The sequence below is a fragment of the Mauremys reevesii genome, linkage group 15 (genome assembly GCF_016161935.1).
Source record: "Mauremys reevesii isolate NIE-2019 linkage group 15, ASM1616193v1, whole genome shotgun sequence".
NCBI lineage: Eukaryota > Metazoa > Chordata > Testudines > Geoemydidae > Mauremys > Mauremys reevesii.
In genome coordinates this window covers 36,524,606-36,544,172 of record NC_052637.1, presented here as the reverse complement: position 1 = coordinate 36,544,172, position 19,567 = coordinate 36,524,606, and the positions used below count along the sequence as shown (strand labels likewise).

The following is a 19,567-nucleotide window of genomic DNA, read 5'->3' as shown; positions in this document are numbered from 1 at the left end:
GATTCACACTTATTTCCTTTCCTCATCCCACACTTCCACAAAGCTCTACAGTGGATATGCGTAGGCTCTCTCCAAAGCACACAGCTCAACATCAATTTCATTTCCCGCATATGCTTCACATCCTCCTTCTTTTCATATTAACATAGGACCTTCCTGGAGAGCCTCCACTGTCACAAAGGAAAAACCAGTCATCTTTAAGGTCTTTTCTTTAACCTGGCAGTGGATTTTTAATTTGAAGAATCATAGAAATTACAGATGGAGACGATCTAATCAATTATCCAGTCCAGCTCCCAGCCAGCGCAGGATTGTTCTCTGTTCAGTACTTTGTCTGCACTAATTTTAAATGTCCCAAGCTCTAGAATGTCCACCCTTCCCTTGAGAGAGACCTACCCAGCTGGTAGGTCTCACTCTCAATGCTTCTCCTAATGTTTCCCTTTTCAGCACATAATTCCACCCCTTTGAACTGCACCCAAATAATTCCTCTCCTACCTTGGAATTTATACACTTCAAATATTATTTCTAATGTAAAGGATTTTTCAGGAAACTATTACAAATGGGGGAGTTCTATGGCTCGTGTTCCATGGGAGAACAGCCTATATGATCACAGTGGTCCCTTCTGGCCTTGGATCAATGAATATTTCAGACCATCATGTCCCCCCAGCTTAGGAGAGTCAATTTCAGATGGTAAGTCATGTTGCTCATGGGGCAATGACAGGAGGTGAAGCATCTCAACACTGCTGAATGGAGGGATACAAGTAACTGCATTCCCAGTAAATTCTAGCAGTCACAGCGTAGCCCCTTCTGGCTGTCACAGCCTTCGGCGCCAATTACATTACAGCAATGCTGTAGCATGGCTACAGGCATATAGCAAGAGAAAACACGTTCTATACAACTCTTCGGCCGCTCCCACAAATACTTACACATGTGCTTAACTTTACTACCATAAGTAGCCCCACTGGTTTCAAGTTAATCAAGTGCATAATGCTTGCAGCATGGGAGCCTAATGTCTCTATTCAAATCTCTCTCTCCCTCCAAAACACCAAGACCAACTGACACACCAGAAACTTGCGACCTTTCATTTTTGGTTTAGCTGCTGGGAAGGAGGCGTGGAGACGTCTGAGCTGAAAAGAGCCCAGATTTAATTTTCTGAAGTGACTGAATGTTTTTAAAATGTATTTATACCATTTCATAATATTATACATATATATAAATTAAAATGGCCATTTAACTTGACATCTCATGTATCAAGTTTCAGCCATAAGTGATTTGAAACAGCTGAGAAATCATGGCTTAGGATGGAAATTCCTATGCCAAGTTCCATTCTAATAAGCATAATGATTAGTTGCTAGACTGTTTCACTGGAGAGAACATTCTCTTGTCTACTGCTGCATCCACCATGTATCAGATGGGCTTAAAATTACACACAAGCTGAGTGTGCTCAGACAGCACCTCTTGTATCCCAGTTGTTAGATTTCAAAATCCTGGCATGGCCCCACGACAGCTCATCTAATGGGATGCATGCAGCACTTTGTAGGTCAGCAATGACATGCGACAAGATTCTACTGAGATGATACCAATGGAAAGGCAATCCACACAAAATTGTTACACTTTAAAGGATGTTTAAGGATGGCCATGTGGATGGGGCCCTGTGATGGGTCAGCATGTGGTGCATCTTCACTGAACTCCTCTTCTTCAGAGGAAGAACTTGGCATATAAGTACTGCAAGGGATTCACATGAATGAACCAGGGTTTTCAAGTGCCACAGAGAGTAGCTATGTTTTCTCAGCTTCTCCCCCTCAAGATATCACATTATTCCTGACCAAGGCATCTTGTCCTGTTTGTGCATACAAGAGCTTGTCACTAATTACCACTATTGACTACAAACATGTTCCTCACTTTATACCTCCCTCCTCCCCTGCCCCATCAACCTTAAGCTCCGTCTATGCTAGGGAAATGTGCACCAGATTAACTGCACCAGTGTTGTTACACAAACACAAACCCTCTAATGTAAACACACCACATTAATGCACTGTGAGGTTTGCATCAGTGAGGCCGGCTCTGGTAAGTTCAAGCCCCTTTTACAGTGGGGCAGTGTGTCTACATTGGTTTGTGCCTTAGCTATATTGGCATAACCATGTTGGTGAAAGTTTCCTTAATGTAGACAGGCTCTAACGTACGAATCACGCACTAAGCATTATGTGGTATGTATTCGACATACATAATATACACACCAATGAGGCTCACTGCCACTGAAAATCTTCCCCATATACAGAATTTTATTAACTCCCATTATGTGAGTTTCAATAAGGGTTGGGTGCCTATTTGTCACTAGTGTCTTTAAAAATTCCCCTGATAGGTCCTTCAGTAAACAGTATAATAGCACTCTCTCCCCACAAGCATCTCCCAGTGCTGTAGGTTCACCACCACGTGACTGATGCCTCCCCACCCCATCCAAATAGGAGGACAGTATTTGAGACCCACCTATCAATGTTTGTTACACTGTCCCCTGTGCTCTGCAGCTCAGACTAGACTCACTTCTCTAGCTTAAGGAAGAAGGAAACACACACACACAGTGGTGATCATACATCTCAGAGACAGAGGAAGATTATCCCAGGCTTTTAAGGCCAACAGTTTTTTCCTGGAGACAGGCAGACACACCCAGACCAGAGCAGTGCCCAGCACCAGGACTGAAGGAGAACCAACCAGGGACAGAACCACTCCATCCTGAGCTAACTCCTGAGCTCAAGAGTCAGGCTGTCAAGCTGAAAGTTCAGCTGCCATGTTCTGTCTGGGCTGGCAGGGCACAGGGGGGACACACACAGCAGGACACACACACTGCTTTGCAGGCCCTTAGCCCTGCTGCTTACAACCGAGCACAGAACAATCTGCACGGGAAGTGAGAGGCTGATCAAAGTTTGCCACACTGCATCAGATGTGTGGCCATCTAGATCAGAATCTTCCTCTCCAACAGTGGCCAGCACCAGATGCTGCAGAGCAAGGTGCAGGAAATCTTGCAGCTGGAAATTGCGGGATCACCTGTCCCTTGAGGAAGTCTTCTCCTACCCTCTAAGAACTAGAGATTGGCTTAAAATGAAACATGAGGTTTTATACCAAACTCAAACTCTTCTTCTCCTTCCCCCCCCCCCACCCCTACTACTACTAGCTCTAGTCATGTTAGTCAAGAGTAGAACCCAGGAGTTCTGTATTCCCAGCCAGCAAGACAGCCAAAGAGAAATGGAGTGATTTAAGTGCTTTTGCATGGTGGAGCTGAAGACAATGTGCCTCCTGTCCCTCCTCTGCCTTGGGGGGGCTGCGCTGAACTTGGAGAATTTGAGATTCGAGATTCACGCTCTCAGTTTGGCCATGTTTGCTAGTGGCTCAAACCTGCCATTCCCATTCTAGCCAAAGAGAACAATCTCCGCAGTCTCTGCTGATCCACCTAGTGGGTCGAGGGACAGGCTAGGGACTTTCCCCTCTGGTGGGACCCACAGTCCAGGACTGCTCCTCTTGTATCCAATAGGGAGTGGGGGGGAACCCAGGCGCACCCTCTGCTCCGGGTTCCAGCCCAGGGCCCTGTGGATCACAGCTGTCTACAGTGTTTCTTGTGACAGCTACAACTCCCTGGGCTACTTCCCCATGGCCTCCTCACAACACCTTCTTTATCCTCACCACAGGACCTTCTTCCTGATGCCAGATAGCATTTGTACACCTTAGTCCTCCAGCAGCTCACCCTCTCACTCTCAGCTCCTTGCACTCCCGTCACTGACTGAAGTGAGGTCCTTTTTAAACCAGGTGCCCTGATTAGTCTGCCTGTCTTAATTGATTCTAGCAGCTTCTTAATTGGCTCCAGGTGTCCTAATTAGCCTGCCTGCCTTAATTGGTTCCAGCAAGTTCCTGAGTGTTCTGGAATCGCCACTGTTACTTTACCCAGGGGAAAGGGACCTGCTTAATCTGGGGCTAATATATTTGCCATCACTCGCCTGTAGCCATCTGGCCCGACCCTGTCACAGTCATCCATGAAGTTAATAATTAAGCTGGGTTGAGGGATGGTGCCAGAGGCTGCCTTTCTCCAGCAGGTATCATTCAGAGAGCGCAAAGGAGAGAAGATACTGGGCTAAAAAACCTGAGTGTTTTCTACGCTGAATATTTGTAGGTTAGAAAGAACCAGAAGATCCACCCAATGGAAATTGCACCTGGCTGGGGAAACTGTGAAGATACAGATTCCAGTTTTTACAGCAAAGGTCTTTTATATGTAAAATGGTTACTGGAAAGGGAATGGTGGTTTAGTGTCTAGGGCAAGACTTCATCGGAGACGTGACTCATTTGGGCAACCTTGGGGTTTACTTGGCAGTGCCCCTATAATCACAGATTTGGGGTTTATTGCGCTGTCGTATTACACCCAGTGACTGCAGTGTAATGTTTATATAATCCTTCTGTACAGACTATCAGCCTATTTAAATAGAAGCACAGACCCCAGGAAGCCAGATAGTAGGAAACTGGAGATATGATTTATAGCCTTTTTATGACTGCGCTACAAAATATTCCCAAGTACCATTAAAAAAAAAAAAGAAAAAAAAAAAGAAGAGGGCTTAAATCATTCCCCACTCCCCATTATCTTGCAGACGGGATACGGTATGCAACTCCTTAAAAGCTCATCCCATCAAAGATAATAAAATCATCATGGTGATAGTTGATCCACCAAAAAAGTCAATAGATTAAATCTAATGTTTTCTCCTTTTTTTATTAGCAGCTTTTCACTGATACAGAACCCCTCCCCCGCTTGTGATTCTCAAACCAAGTCTGACTAAGTATAATAACCAAGTGTCACACACACACCATGGACACTGCATCACTGAGCAATGATCTTGTATGAAGCAGATCAAGATACTGTACGGCAGCAGGCCCGACGACAAGAATTCTGGGTTCCAGGGCAGAACAGTCAATGGGCCCCCCATGCACACACAAGCCACACCTGTGTGGACATGGTCCGCCTGACATTTGGGCAGTGCTGCGCCTGTGCTGGCTGGTGTCCAGCGAGCTGCCGGCTGCACGGCTGGGTTTGCTCTTCCAGTGCCGCCAGGGCTTTCATATGCCCGCCCGGTAGGGGTGCCAACTGTCTAATCACGCAAACCCAAAGACCCTTGCCCCGCCCCTTCCTTGAGGCCACACCCCTGTCCTGCCTCTTCCTACGGCCACGCCCCTGTCCCGCCCCTTCTCTGAGGCCCTGCTCCTGCTCACTCCATCCCCCCTCCCTCCCTCACTTTCACCAGACTGGGGCACGGGGTTGGGATGTAGGAGAGGGTGCGGGGTGCGGGCTCTGGGAGGGAGTTTGGGTGTGGGAGAGGGTGAGCGGTGCAGGCTCTGGGAGGGAGTTTGGGTGCGAGGTGCAGGCTCTAGGCTGGGGCAGGGGTTTGAGGTCAGGAGGAGGTCAGTGCTTATCTTGGGCAGCTCCCGAAGCGACCGGCACACCCCTCTGGCAGCAGCTCCTAGGTGGGGGACTCAGAGGGTCTCCGTGCACTGCTGCCTGCAGGCACCGCCCCGGCAGCTCCCACTGGCCGCAGTTCCCAGCCAATGGGAGCTGCGGAGTTGGCGTTGGGCCAGCAGCACGTGGAGACCCCCTCCCTCCTGGGCCATTCCGGTTGCTTCCGGCTGCTTCTGGGAGTGGCGCGAAGTGAGGGCGGGCAGGAAGCCTGCCTTAGCTCTGCTGCGCTGCTGGTGGTGGCGACCAGGGGCCCCTGGACCCTTTTAAATCACCTGGGCCCCTGGGCAATTGCCCTCTTTGCCCCCCTCCCCCCACGGGCAGGCCTTCTGTAAGGTAAAAAAGAAAGCTGGAAGCACAGAAAAACAAACCAACCTACCAACACACAGAAAGCTGTATTCTACAGCCAAAAGCAGAACTCCTATAAAATGCCTCACCTCATCCCTTACAGACACCTCACTTTAATGTTGCTCACAACTGTACCCTGCTTGCCCCAAACAATTGTTGCAATGCTCAAGAAAATCCCTCATCTGAAGCTACTGTCAGGGCCGCCCAGAGGATTCAGGAGGCCAGGGGCACAGCTGGGGAGCGGACATAAAAAAGGGCGCCACACGCTGCAGTGTTTGTAATCACCGGGTGGCGCTTCGAGTCTGTGGTGGCAGCGGGTCCTTCACTCGTTCCAACTCTTCCGCGGTGGGTCCTTCACTCACTCTGCGTCTTCGGCAGCACTGAAGGACCTGCTGCTGAAGACCCATACCGCCACCGGGTGAGTAGCCAGGGAAGAGGTTCTTGCCCAGGGCTCGCAGAGCCCCTGCGGGGCCCGGGGCAAATTGCTCCATTTGCCTCCTCTCTGGGCGGCCCTGGCTACTGTGCACAGGCATATGCTGGAGATTCTGGGTGACATTCTGGCTCCTCTGAAGTCAATGGCAAAACGCCAATTAACACCAATAGAACCAGGAGCACAATAACACCCTTGGGAACCAAAGCAAATCAAGCTACACCTCTGAACTGGTCCAGAGGTGGGTGGGTGGATTCAGATCCTAGGTTTGGTCCATTTCCAATCTGAACATTCCCAGGAAACTGGCCTGGTGTTGATCAAAAAGAAGATCAAGAGGTGGCTTGATTACAGAGTACAAATACCACAACAGAGAGAAAATATTGGATTACCAAAGGCCTCTTTAATCTAGTGGAGAAAGACATAACAAGAAAACAAAGGCTGCAAGTTAAAGCCAGATAAACTCAAATTAGAAATAAGGCACACATTTTTAGGAGGGGGGGATTATTAGCAATGGGAACAAATTACCAAGAGAAGTGGTGGATTCTCCATCGCCTGACTGGAAGACATGCTTTAGTCAAACACAAGTTATTGGGCTCCATATGGGAGTAACTGGACTAAATTCTGTGGTCTGTTTTAGGCAGGACTTCAGACTAGATGATCTAATAGTCCCTTCTGGACTTAACATCTATGAAAGCACTCACACTGCTTACCAGAGCTAGGCAGGACAGAGCCCTGTTCTTAGCAATGTGCTACCACCAGGGTAATGGGGGGGGGGGTGTTAGCCATGTGATTTGGAAAGCATTTTAGGAAAAATATAAGTGCATATATACAAAGCTTCTAAAGCAGGTCAGACAGAAATCACTGGGGGAGACCATGCAGTTAGTAGTTAGAGCGTGGCTTGAGGCAGGGAGCTGGGGAGCCACATCTCTCAGGACATTCTCAGCACGGCCTGGATCCTGTGTCATGTGTGCCTACTGGCTCTGCAACACTTCCCCGCGTGAGCCATGTCCCACCCCTTTAAAACTAACAACATGCGGAAAGTTCAACTTGGAAAAATCCTTTCAGAAACCAAAACAATGTGAACTTTTCATTTGCAACAGAGCTAATAGCGGGGGTGAGCAGCTATCGCCAAGATCTCTGGAAGGGGAAAACAGAAGAGCTCAGAGAGGCTGCTTTTATGATTCCTTTCAGTGGCGTAAGTTGCCAACAAAAGGTTTTGTCCAAAGAACAATTGTCAACAATGCGTGACCCTGTAAAAATGCAGAGGGAAAAGGTTACGAATTTCCAAGACGACAATGTATTTTAAGGGCTATAAAACGACGTGCTGCACAGAGCCTTTTATAAACCAAAAGGAAAACACGACAGAATTTCACAGAGGCAGCCATCTATCTATAGAACTCTGGAACCAATCAATAGAATTCTGTAACCAGGATGTAACTCTCCATAAAATTCTAGAGACTGCTTTAAAAATCCAATAAAGGACACAATTCTCTATTCAATTTGATCTGTTTTTAGGGTCATTTCAATAGAACTCTATTTTTTATTTTCAGTTTAACGCTACTGGTTTCCATCCTTACTAAGTTTTACAGGAGTTTTCCAAAAGGGAAAGATCCCAACAAAACCTCATTAAATTCCCCAGTCCACCAAAAAGTCCTATAGAATTTAATAGTGATTATGGCCCCAGTCCAGGAAACAGTTAAGCATATGCTTATTTTTAAATACATGCTTATGTATTGTTGAGTTTCAGTCAAATAGCTGCTTGAGTGCTTTGTTAAATCAAGGCCTGAACCAACAAGACCTATGACATTTTTTTTTTAAATTGTATTAAGTATTTCAAGAGATCTTTTCTATGGGTTTTATGAGCAAACCTACAAAATTCTATAGCCAGGCTATTGATGTCTATTCCATTCTATACGGTGATTCATAAAACCTAGAGAATAGTTATTTTCTATTAAATTCTGTAGGATCTTTTCCATAAGATTGCCCAGAGCAGCACATTTTAAAAAGCACACTAACGGTTAAAATTCAGGAACCAAATTTTGGCCCTCCATTTCTGCCTGCAGAAGGGTGCAGTGAAATGCTACCAAGGCAGAAATATTTTGCTCTACTATCTAGCCAGCCATGGGCCTTGGTTCAGATGCCCCCACAGCTCACGTAGGCCAGGACCCTTAAGTCTTGTGGCTCAGTGCTGGAAGATGCTACAGGGAGCCAGCAGAATGTCAACTCCATTGATTTTGGAGGAGCTGGGGGGGGGTTCTCCTTCTGGCTGGGGCTTTTTACACGTACAGACATAGCTGGATGTCTGACAGTGAATGTTATTTTTACAGCACTCAAAGCCTGCTAGAGCAACTAGACTGTGTGACCTCAGGGGAGTTGCTTCACCTGTCTTTCCCTTTCCACATTTTGTCTGTCTTGTCTAAACTGGAAGCTCTTCAGGAAAAGGACGGTTTCTCTTACTATGCATGGAGAGCACCTAGCCCATTAGGGCCCTGATCTCTGTATATTACTCATAGCAAATTCGGATACAGCGACCCCCCTTCATTGAAAAGGGAACTATCCCAAACCAGCCTTTCCTTCTCCCTCTCTGATGACCAGGCATGCGTCACTGTCATGCATGAGCAGGAAGAGCAGAGGCCACAGATGCTACCCAGCCTTTTCAGCTTGGTTTATTTATTTGCTTTCACAGAGAACAAGTTGCTGTTGGAGGCTGCCAGTGCATGGCCTGGGCAGTTCAGAGGAGAAAGGGTGGGGAGCAGGAAGGCTGCTGGGCTGTTTCCCTGGAGGAGGAACCATGCTGGCGCCAGGGGTGCTGGAACAATTTGTATAGTAGGGGTGCTGAGAGCCATTGAACCAAACTGTAAACCCTGTAAATGATGGAAACCATTTCAAGCCAGGGGGTGCTGCAGCACCCCCAGTTCCAGCACCTATGGCTGGCACCTGTGAATCTCGGATTAGGGTGATTTGATTATTGTTGTACAGCTGACACAAGGTTAAAAAAAATGCCTTTTGCTAGGCTTTGCCTCCTCTGAGAAGCCACTGAAATCTAGACACTGACTGGGGACACTGATCCCAGACCTGGGCAACAAAGGACCTGGTTTAAATTAGTGGATACATTGTGCTCGAAGCAAAGATGCTGCATCAGCTTAAAGTTACTACAACGCTACAGCTAACTATTTATTTTGGAACCCAGTGTATTGCGTTTCGTAAATCACACCGAGGGCTGTTTCTAGGCAGGGATAGCTCAGTGGTTTGAGCATTGGCCTGCTAAACCCAGGGTTGTGAGTTCAATCCTTGAGTGGCATTTTAGGATGAGGCAAAAAAAAATCAGGGATTGCTCCTGCTTTAAGCAGGGGTTTAGACTACATGATCTCCTGAGGTCCCTTCCAAACCTGATATTCTATGAAATATCAGCTTGCCTGACATTCCCAGGGAGTTGAAATAGCCAGTCCCTTCCAGAGACAGCTATTGCCCCCAACCCTCCTTGCTCCACACAGCTTCTTTCCATAATCATCAAAGAGCTGGGACAACACAATGAAACAATATCTGGTATTTCTGCCACATCTTCCACTGGAGGATCTCAGCCAGTAGTTACTAGTGTTAAGCAAGCCACAGAAGAGGTAAGTAGCTATCATCTCCCTTTAACATACAGGAAATCAGGCCCAGAGAGGTGAAGGAACTTGCCCATTTCTCGCACAGCAAGGACTAGAACCTAAGTCCACTGGACTTTTAAACCTGCACTTTATCTACTAGCCCATGCAATACACAGAGACACGGATGGAAAAGGCCAGGTCTACTGCAGACACTTGTTGGTATAGCCACGTGATGTTGTGCTTTCACCAGTACAGCTTATTTTGTTCAGGGAACTGGTGTGAGCTATACCCGCAAAAGCACTCTTCTGCAGGTATAAGCTGTACCCAACAAAGCTTTTCTAGCGCACACTAGGCCTTCGGCTGAAATTACCTTCCTTAGATAGTCATGGCCCCACGATATGCAAGATATGCAAGTTGCTTTGTATCACTCCTCTACTTTGTAACATAGCAGAAGCCAGGCTGCTGGTTGTACTGTACCAGCTGCTCCCTTCCTGGCTCTGCTGCCATGTCTGAGGAGGAACCTGGTGTGGCTCGGCTCGCAGGTCGCCTGGTTTGTCTGATGTAACAAATCTGTCCCAAGTTTCCAGAGAGAAAAGAAAGAATGCTTGGCCGGGAAGCAGAGACTCCATCTCTACGGGGATCCGTAGCCCTGCTGCTCAGCATTGTTGGAATCGCAGGACACGGTGTGAAAAAGTTGACCTGCGAGGTCCCCGGCTGCCAAAGGCAAGTTGTGTTCAACCCAGTAAATAAGGTCTCGGCTGTAATTACTTTCTGGATCATCTCATCTCTGAAGGTAGCAAAGTTAGTTAAACAGCTTTGGGCTTTATCTCCTCCTGCAGCTGTTGCTGTTTGTTTACAGCCAGCACTTTCATTGTGTACTTTCAGTGTCTCCTCTATGCCAGAGAAAACCACCGGATAACAAAAATATACAAAATACATACTTGTTTTCCCAGCAAGCAGCTTTTCTTCCCAGTGTCTCAGACAGAGAAAAAGCCACTTGTGATTGCTTTTTGCTGTTCTTTGTGGCTTCTTGAAAACATGTTCTTTTATAAATAAAATATGTATATGATGCAGTATTATGTTTTATACATACTCAATGTGATTCTCATACATATAGATGAGAAATCATTCAAAATGATTCATTTACCTGATGATTTTCACTCTGTTTGTGAACTACATCAGCAGACTTCAACGTTCTAGAATTTATTCATTATTCTGAATTGTTTGCTGAATAATTTCTAGGGATAATTTTGGGGTCTGTAGATTATTCCAAAGCAGACTGTTGCAAGTTTTCACTATCTGAAATTCAAGCAGGGCATGTGGGTAATATTTATGGTCCCTTATTGGATGAATAACTAAGTTTTCAGTGTGATACTGAATTCTAAATGTGGCTTTTTGTGAATATCCTCTAAGATTTGCTTAGAGATCACTAGTTACACAAACATTCCAGAACCAAAAAGCTTGTTTGTTAGAATATATCCAGAAAATAAATACAGAAAGGATAAAAAGTTTAAACAATATGTTTAAAGAATATGAATGAAGGTTAGTAGAATTTGCCCACCCATGATATTACACAGACACCCATGCTTTTCAATTATGCATTTGATTTTTTTTTAAGATGTATATAATGCCACTATCCTAGTTTCTCTGGGCCCATATATCATATGTAATGGTGTTCTGGCTGGATTGCACCCAGGACATGTAGCTCCAAACTGCAGGCCTCTACCACTTAAACTAACATGGAAGCTGGAAGCAATTGCAGGTGGATAGCTTTTATGTAGTTGAGCCACTAGAGGGGGACAAATACAGTTGACCATCATAAAATGCACACACTGACAAACATCAACTCAATTCCAGTGAAACCTGCTCCCAGGTTACCCCATAGCATACAGCTGCCACTCTCAAGGAAGAGTCTAGTTTAAAAGATGAGCTTTAAAGCAGGCTCTGAAGGTCATGCCAGTTTTGGCTTCGCTGGAGCAACCGGTGAAGCAAATTCCAGAGTAGAAGGTCCTCCACCAAAAAAGTGCTTCCATTAGTCCCTGCAGACCAAACCTTGGGGACATCAGAAGAAGCTGCCTGGCTGATCTGAGAGGTGGTATGTAAGGGGAGAGGTAGGCTGTAATGCAGCCAGGACTGGAATGGGTCAGGAATTTTCTGACAAAACCTGTTTTCATCAGAAAATACAGATTTGGACCTAAAGTATTTTGGAAAAACGTATCAGGTTTGACAAACCACAGATGGGTTTCCTGCCAGACTGCACGGTGGGCTTCCGTGGAGCCTGGGCTTCTGGGGTATGTGGCCCCACCATGAAGAGTGCCCCCGAGTCAGAGACACCAGAGCTTCCAAGCTTCCTGCCACAGAGCCAGGAAGCCCAGTCTCTAACTTGGACTCAGTTCCTGGCTCTGCAGCAGGGAGTCTGGCAGCCCTGGGAGCCCCATGTACTGAGCTGCTGCCGTGGTCTGTGAAAGCTGCAGGTGTCTAGCACCTCTCGGTATCAGGCCATAAGTGCATACCCGGGCTCTGTTACAGCCCATCAAGATAAACAGATCCCTGATTTCTGATTGTTTATGTTTTGTGTCACTGCCAACATAGATCGAGGCTCCACTGTGCTAGGCACTTAGACACACAAAGGACAGCAGGAGAAACACAGCGGGGTGGAAAAGATGGGCCAAAGTTGCAATGGCAGAGCTGGGAATAGAACCCAGGTCTCCTGATCCCCAGCCCAGTGCTCGACTTCTTGTCCGAGGGGCTTTTTATTTGACTTTCAGACTCCAAGTGACAGCAAGTGTCACATCCAGCCCAACCTCCCTGTGGGCAAAGTTTGTGAAGAAACCTGGGAGCTGCTTTTGTGACACGCAGGAACCCAGGGATCTCCCTCCTTCTTCATTCCCTACATTACCAACCACATAAGACATGGCCTCTGAAACCTGCCCCAGCTGGCTGAACCCCCTCCCCACCTGTGACTAGAGCTCCGTTAGTGCCATTTTGGCTCTGGCTCTTGCTGCTAATAAAGTCACAGTAACGTAGACTTGTTTGGGAGGCCCCACAAGAAACGAATCAATAATGTTTTAACAGCTCAGAGTGTTCACTCATAAATATTGATAGAAAAAACACCCAGCCACACTCAAAGTCCCGGCGGTGATGTGTATAACAGATGATCTATGTTTCCCTCCCCCAGATTCATCACCACAATCTTTGAAAGCAGATCAATTCATCACACTAACTAACCCATAGAAATAGGAAAATCAATCCTCAGACGAAGAGCAAAAAGCAGAGGTATTTTATTATTACCCAACACAAGGTATTTACTTATTACTGCACCAGAGTCTTCAGCGCTGTGAGTAATTCCCTACACAAGACTGCAACAACTGTATCCAGTCTAGACTTCAAAGTACTTTAATGGACTGCAAGGACACTTACACGCAAGGACTTCAACGCAGGTACTATCTGTCTACAAATAGCTAAAATGGAACGTGTATGATAAAGCGCTCATTGGCATAATTCTTGGTGCCATGCCAGGTTTTCCTTGATAATAAGAAAAACGGCTCTCCAGTGGGTGATGGGTTCTCCAGAGTTCTCCAGACTCCTAGTGCTAGCTCCATCAATCACATTTGCTTTGTGTCTGGATGGACTAAGCATGCTGGTTGGTAGTCAGGTTCTAATCCCACCGCTAACAACAATTCACTGTGTGGCCTTGGGCAAGTTACTTCACCTCTCTGCCTCACTTTCTCTCCATCTATGAAAGGAGTTTAATGATACTTGCCCCCAAAAAGGTGTTGTGCGGCTTAAGTAGTAAAATGCTCGCACAGAACTTTGAACACATGAAACTGTATACGGGTGTGAAGTATTATCATTTACCATGGAACATGGGGTATTACTGACCACTCCGTCCACGAGCCTTCAGCTGGTGGGGATAGGTGACCACTCATCAAACCCACAACATTCAGTTTTATTGCTGCTGCATTTCAAACCACACAAGGAGCTGCTAAGACGGCATGATTAAACCCAACAGATCTATTTCAGTGCCTCATCCTAAGGTAATTTCACCCCCCTGCTCACCCACAGCCGAGGGTATGAACTGGATGCCTGATAGCTCAATGCTGGTATGCTTTTCCCGTATTTACTGAACTCAGGCACTACAGGATACACAGAGGGAGCCTGCAGCCTAAACTGAGAAAACAACAGGTAAGTAATAAAATGGAGGGATTGCTGGTGGGCCAAGAGAAACGTCCCCTAACAACAGTCCCACTCTGCAGCAGGACCATGCAGCACCTTTGAGCAGGGCCTCCAAGGCATTTTAACAGGCATCACTAAGGTGAGGCAGGAGCGCACTATTACTCCCATGTTACTGATGGGGAAACCAGAGCACAAAGAGATAATGGGAGCAGGATTGCACCTTTTGGAGTCAGTGGCAACACTTCAATGGTGCAGGATCCAAGCTCTTCACCCCTGCACCAATGGAGTAAATGAGACCTTGCCACTGGCTTCATTGTGTGCCAGCCCATGCCCTAACCTGCCCCTTCCCCCTCACCATTCGGCTGCAACACCCATAGTCAGTGCATCCCATCTTTGCCACCCGCCATGTTCTCCACACTGTGCTGCTGCTGTCAGGAGAGGAGGCGGAGGGGAAGAGAGAGTCCAAGCAGGCGGTGATGGTGGAAGCAGGGCAGAATGTGTAACGTAGCCAGAGCTAGTGAAACTAGTGAGTGTGTTTGTGGTGGGAGTTGGAGGAATTGTGGATGGAGGTTTCCTGATGAGCAGGCGACACAGGAAACGTGCCCCAGCCTTAGCTGCGATAAAAGGAGATGTCCTATTTCCTCAGGGCTCAGCTGGTATAAAGGGGCTCGTACCCGACACCAGGAGGCACAGAGGCACAGATAGCAAACCTCACAGTAGCTTTTAACTTAGGCCTGGGTGGACCAGGACAGCTGCCGGTTTCAGCTTCAGAGTCTGGGCTGGCCCATCTCCCCCTGGTTGGGTTGCTTGCTGGTTTTATTTTAACATCAGGCAGCCGCACTGGTCATTTTCACAGTTTACGCCAGTTCCTACGCTGGAGAATTATTACTGCTCAGTGCCTCATTAGCAACATTCTTTGGTCAGATGGGATCCACACAGGCTTAGAATTTTTTTTATAGCGTGTGAGATTCCTATACCTACAGCTACCCAGAGAGAACTCTACCTTTGCACAAAACACATCATGCAGTATATTGACTGACATGTCGAGAGAGACTGAGAGTGCACGACAGAAACTAAAAGGAGAATCTTTACTGTCAGCCGAGAACCCCCGGGAGGGGCAGTTTGCCTAAGAAGGCAGGTCTCTCTGTGCACATGGGCAGATGAGAGCTGAGCAGTGGGAACCAGATTGTCAAAAAACACAGTTTCTCCCCCTTGTTTTCACAGCAGTAGCTGTTTATGGAGCACGAGACTATTTCTAGCACTGCCTGTGTGATCCTGGTCACAAACAGATCCCATAGCCAGAGGCCAGCAAGTGAGACAGAAATAAAGGGTAACATTTTCAGAAGTGCCCAGATGACATAGAAACCTAAATCCTATTTTAAAAAATGACGTAGATGCCTAGGCCTCACTGAACGTCAATGGAACTCAGGGTCCCAAGTGTGTCTACACAGCAAGCGAAGGTGTATTGTAGTGTGGGTAGGCATATGCAGGCTAGCTTTAATTAGGTAACAGAAGTAATGAAGACATTGCAGTTCAGGCTTCAGCAGAGGCTACCTGAGTACATCCCCAGGCTCCCCACAGGTTCTAGTCAGGTTGCCAGCCCACGCTGAAGCTCAGGCTGCCACGTCTATGATACTATTGTTACCTGCGCAGGTGAACTTACCCATGCTCCAATCACACCTCAGCTGCAGACACAGCCTAGGTCACTTTTGAAAATGTTACCCATGTCCCAGGCCCCTCTGCAGTGGGAATGGAACCACGCGATCAGTTTTCAGGGCCCATGGGGTATGGCTGACAACAGCCCTCGGCATCCAATTGGGACAATCACGATTTCCGCTCACAGACACCTAGGCAGAGAGAGGAAATCCTAGGGCTGGGGATATCTGAAGTCAAACAGAACCTTTTTTTCTTTAATTATTCGCCATCCTGCACAACAGGTCACCATGAGCAGTCCCGACTGGCAGTTTCGAGTCTGGAAATCAGTCTCACATGAGTTTATTGCAAACATGCAGCCTGTCTCATCAGAACCCAAGCAGCCTGGTCAACTATCTCACCTAAGCAAACGCTGAGAGTTGTTGGCTTCTGTGCTTCCCCTGAAAGTGTGAAACTCCTGACAGGCTGCCAATCCTCCCGAACATCTAAAAGCTAAAAGTGCAGATGGAGGGGAAGGAATGTTCCAACCTTCTAACTCCTTTAAAACACACACAGCGGGGGATTTTCAGAAGCGCCCAGCACTGGCCTAACTTTGTTTCCATTAAAGTTGATGGGAGCTTTACCATCAACTTCAGAGCTCAGCTACCACTGAGCGCTTTTGAAAACGCCACCCAGAGTTTGCGGAGGGACCCAGCAAATCTTTGCTAGAAACGGAACGGCTGCTCCTCTTTGCTTAACATTTTACGTCAGAAGCAAACCCAACGTCTAGGACTGAGATCTGCTCCTCCTGGTGGCTCACTTACCAGGTTGACGAAGTCCTGGTAACAGATCTTCCCATCTGAATTATTGTCTGCCAAGGCCAAGAGAACCTCCAGTTTGTGAGGGTCCAGCTCAGAGCCGTGTCTTTGGAGGAGGTTTCGGAATTTCTCAGTGCTGATGTAGCCAGTGCTCTCGGGGTCAAACTGAGAGGGAGAAAACAAAGCAAGAATTATTTCCTCAGCATTACACAACACCTACAATGCTGACCTCCTAAGGGGTCAGCCTCAGCCGCAGGCCCAGCAGGGATGGCAGCAGCATTGCTGCTGAGTGCCATGTTGCCATGCAAGCCATCACAGTTTTATCACTTTTGCTGGTAGCATTGTGGGATGCACAGGTCTGTGCTTCAAGGGATGGAGAGAATTCTTCTACCACCATCCAATCAGTACCAGAGAACCAGTTATACTAGATGTGGGGACACTGGCTTGGATGTAGCCTCTGGGCTGGAGAATGCCAAGGTTATGTCTGCCTGAGATAGGGAAGGATGCTCCAGGTAAACATGAAGGGGAGAGCATAAGGAGAACAGATCAGTGGGCAGCAAAGAAAATCTCTGCATTTCCCTAGGGAGCAGCCTTAAGTCTTTGGTTGCTGGTAGCTTGGTATGATCACCTCATCTGTGGTCAGGACACGTGAAAACTTGACTAGCTAGAAATGAGGAGGGGCACTGCCCTTGTGAGCGGAGACCAAGCCAAGCTACCAGCAAACAGAGATATAACCCCAAAACTCTAATACCTGCAGGGTTGCTAACGTCTGCGTTCTAAAGTTAATTCCAAATCCCAACTGCAAGGCAAGTGGGGTTATGAGGACAAAGGAACCTCCCTGAATGAGCTCTGTATTCAGGTACCACAACCCCCTTCTCATTCTGATCTAGTTCAGTGAGCAGATGTGTCCAATTAATGTTCCCATCAGCCTCTTCATTCAAACTCCTTTTACCTACAGCCTTTGCCTTGTCCTACACATTCACAGATCTCTCTTGGTGTCTGCATTTCAAAGTAAACACAACACACCCAGTCTCAGCAGGTACTGCTCTATTTGGCCAGTAGATGCATTTAATTGAGTGGTCGTTTCTGTTCATGCTTTTATTTGTAAAGTTAAAACTAACTGTCAACACTTGCTCCTGTCAGGCAGGCAGCCAGATGGCTTATGCAGATTTTCAGATTCCTTATCCTGTCAAATACTTGGCAAAGAAACAACACAGCTTGCATTTCTTGTTGATCACTTTCACCCTAAACGATCTTGCACCGCTTGAAAAATATTACCCACATCACCCACCCCTGAAACGTGGGCGCGTCCCTGGGAGTGGAACAGAGTAGCCATTGAAAACCATGCTCAACGATAACAAACAGATCTGGATGAGCAGAGAACAAAAATGATTCAAGGGCTGGAAAATCTGCCTTACGCTGAGAGACTTAAGAAATTCAATCTAATCTCTCCAAGTAAAAGTTAAGAGGTGACTTGATCACAGCCTATCGGTAACGACATCAGAAGCTTTCTGATAGCAGAGGTCTCTTTAATCTAGCAGACGAAGGCATAACATGATCCTGAAGCTAGACAAATTGAGACGAGAAAGAGGCGGCACTTTTTTAACAATAAAGGCAATCAACCACCGGAACAATGTACCTAAGACGGTGGTGTGTTCTCCATCACCTGACGTCTTTAAATCAAGACTGGATGTCTTTCTAAAAGTTATGATCTAGCTCAGCGGGACTCAAGCTGGGGACCCCGAAGTAGGTCACGACTCCCATTTTAATGGGGTCACCCGGACTGGCGTTAGACTTGCTGGGGCCTGGGGCTGAAGCCAACACCCCAGGCCCAAAGCCGATGCCCAAGCCTCACTGCCCTGGGCTGAAGCTGATGCCCGGAGTCATTCAGCCCTGAGTGGCAGGACTTGGGCAGGGCTCAGGCTTCGGTCCCCACTTCTGGGGTTGTGTAATAATTTTTGTTGTCAGAAGTGGGTCACGGTGCCATGAAATTTGAGAACTGCTGACCAGCTCAACCAAAAGTTAGGGGTTTGCTACAAGAAATAATGGGTGAGGTTTTATGGCCTGTGTTTTACAGGTCAGACAAGGTGATCAAAAGGTCCCTTCTGGCCTAGAAAAATCTATGAAAAAAATAGTGTTCCCAAGTGACTCTACAGAGAGTAAGAGAGAGATTATCGGTCTCAGTTCATTCATTAGCTCAGTTCATTCTGAGCTCACATGGTCTGCCTCAAGCCAATCACTTATCCTGAGGAGATGGGACTGGAAGTGTTGCAAACCTTAAGATTTACAATGTCGTTAACAAAAATTAAGGGTGAATCGCAAGATAATAGTGTAAGAAATCTTTGGCTGCCTAAGGTTTCTCAGTTATTACCAGGATGCACCCCATGATCATCTGTAGCTTTACAGCAACAGCAGGGATTGAACTCAGACACTCTTATTCTAAAAAGTACAGGACTCTTCTATAACAGCCAAACGAGAATCTCCTTCGTCCGTTAGCAGGGCAACACCGACACAGTTGAGTAGTTCTGACTCTGTCCAATAGATGGCAGTCATGCAAACACATAACAGCATGCACACACTGGCTAGTTCATTGTAATAGTGAGAACGCTGGATGGAAAATATCCCGAGAGCACAGAAGAGTCCAAAAGAGACCTTTTGAGAATGTGAGAGACTGTCATCTGCCGCCTTCCCAGCTTCAAACCTGGTAGATAAACAAAAAAACATAACCAACCCCTTGTACCCCGCTGCCCCCCAAACCCATTCCCCATCTTGGGGTTTCCTTGCTAAAGGCTATTTTCCCCCTTTACAAATAATGGGCTTTGGCAAAATGGAGGCAAAGTCAAGTCGTTTTAAAGAAAAATGATTCTCAGTTTAAATTACGGAGAACCGTATCCGTCAGGACAGACAAAGGGTCGTTGACAGACTGTGGCAAGCATGATAGTTTGGGTTTGAAAGCAGGAACCGTTTTAATTTGCTCTGTGCTTGTGCAGGTTCCCACACCTCCAACCAAATTTTGCTTTGAGTTTTGTTGCTTTAAACCAATATAAAAACTCTACGTGAAACACAGCTCAAAGCACCAACTGCTACCTGTTTT

The 19,567-nt window shown here is 46.9% G+C and overlaps 1 protein-coding gene across 7 annotated transcripts in view; it reads right to left on the bottom strand.

Moving 5' to 3' along the window:
- RHBDL3 (rhomboid like 3) overlaps positions 1-19,567 on the bottom strand; it is a 116,605-nt gene that overhangs the window by 40,552 nt on the left and 56,486 nt on the right. For 6 of the 7 annotated variants that reach the window (XM_039502329.1, XM_039502332.1, XM_039502331.1 and 3 more), the window contains one exon: positions 16,480-16,638. In XM_039502329.1, coding sequence (XP_039358263.1) covers positions 16,480-16,638 — 159 coding nt within the window. Of the gene's footprint in view, positions 1-3,669; positions 3,721-16,479; positions 16,639-19,567 lie in introns of those variants that run through there. The other variant, XM_039502335.1, reaches the window with a different exon arrangement.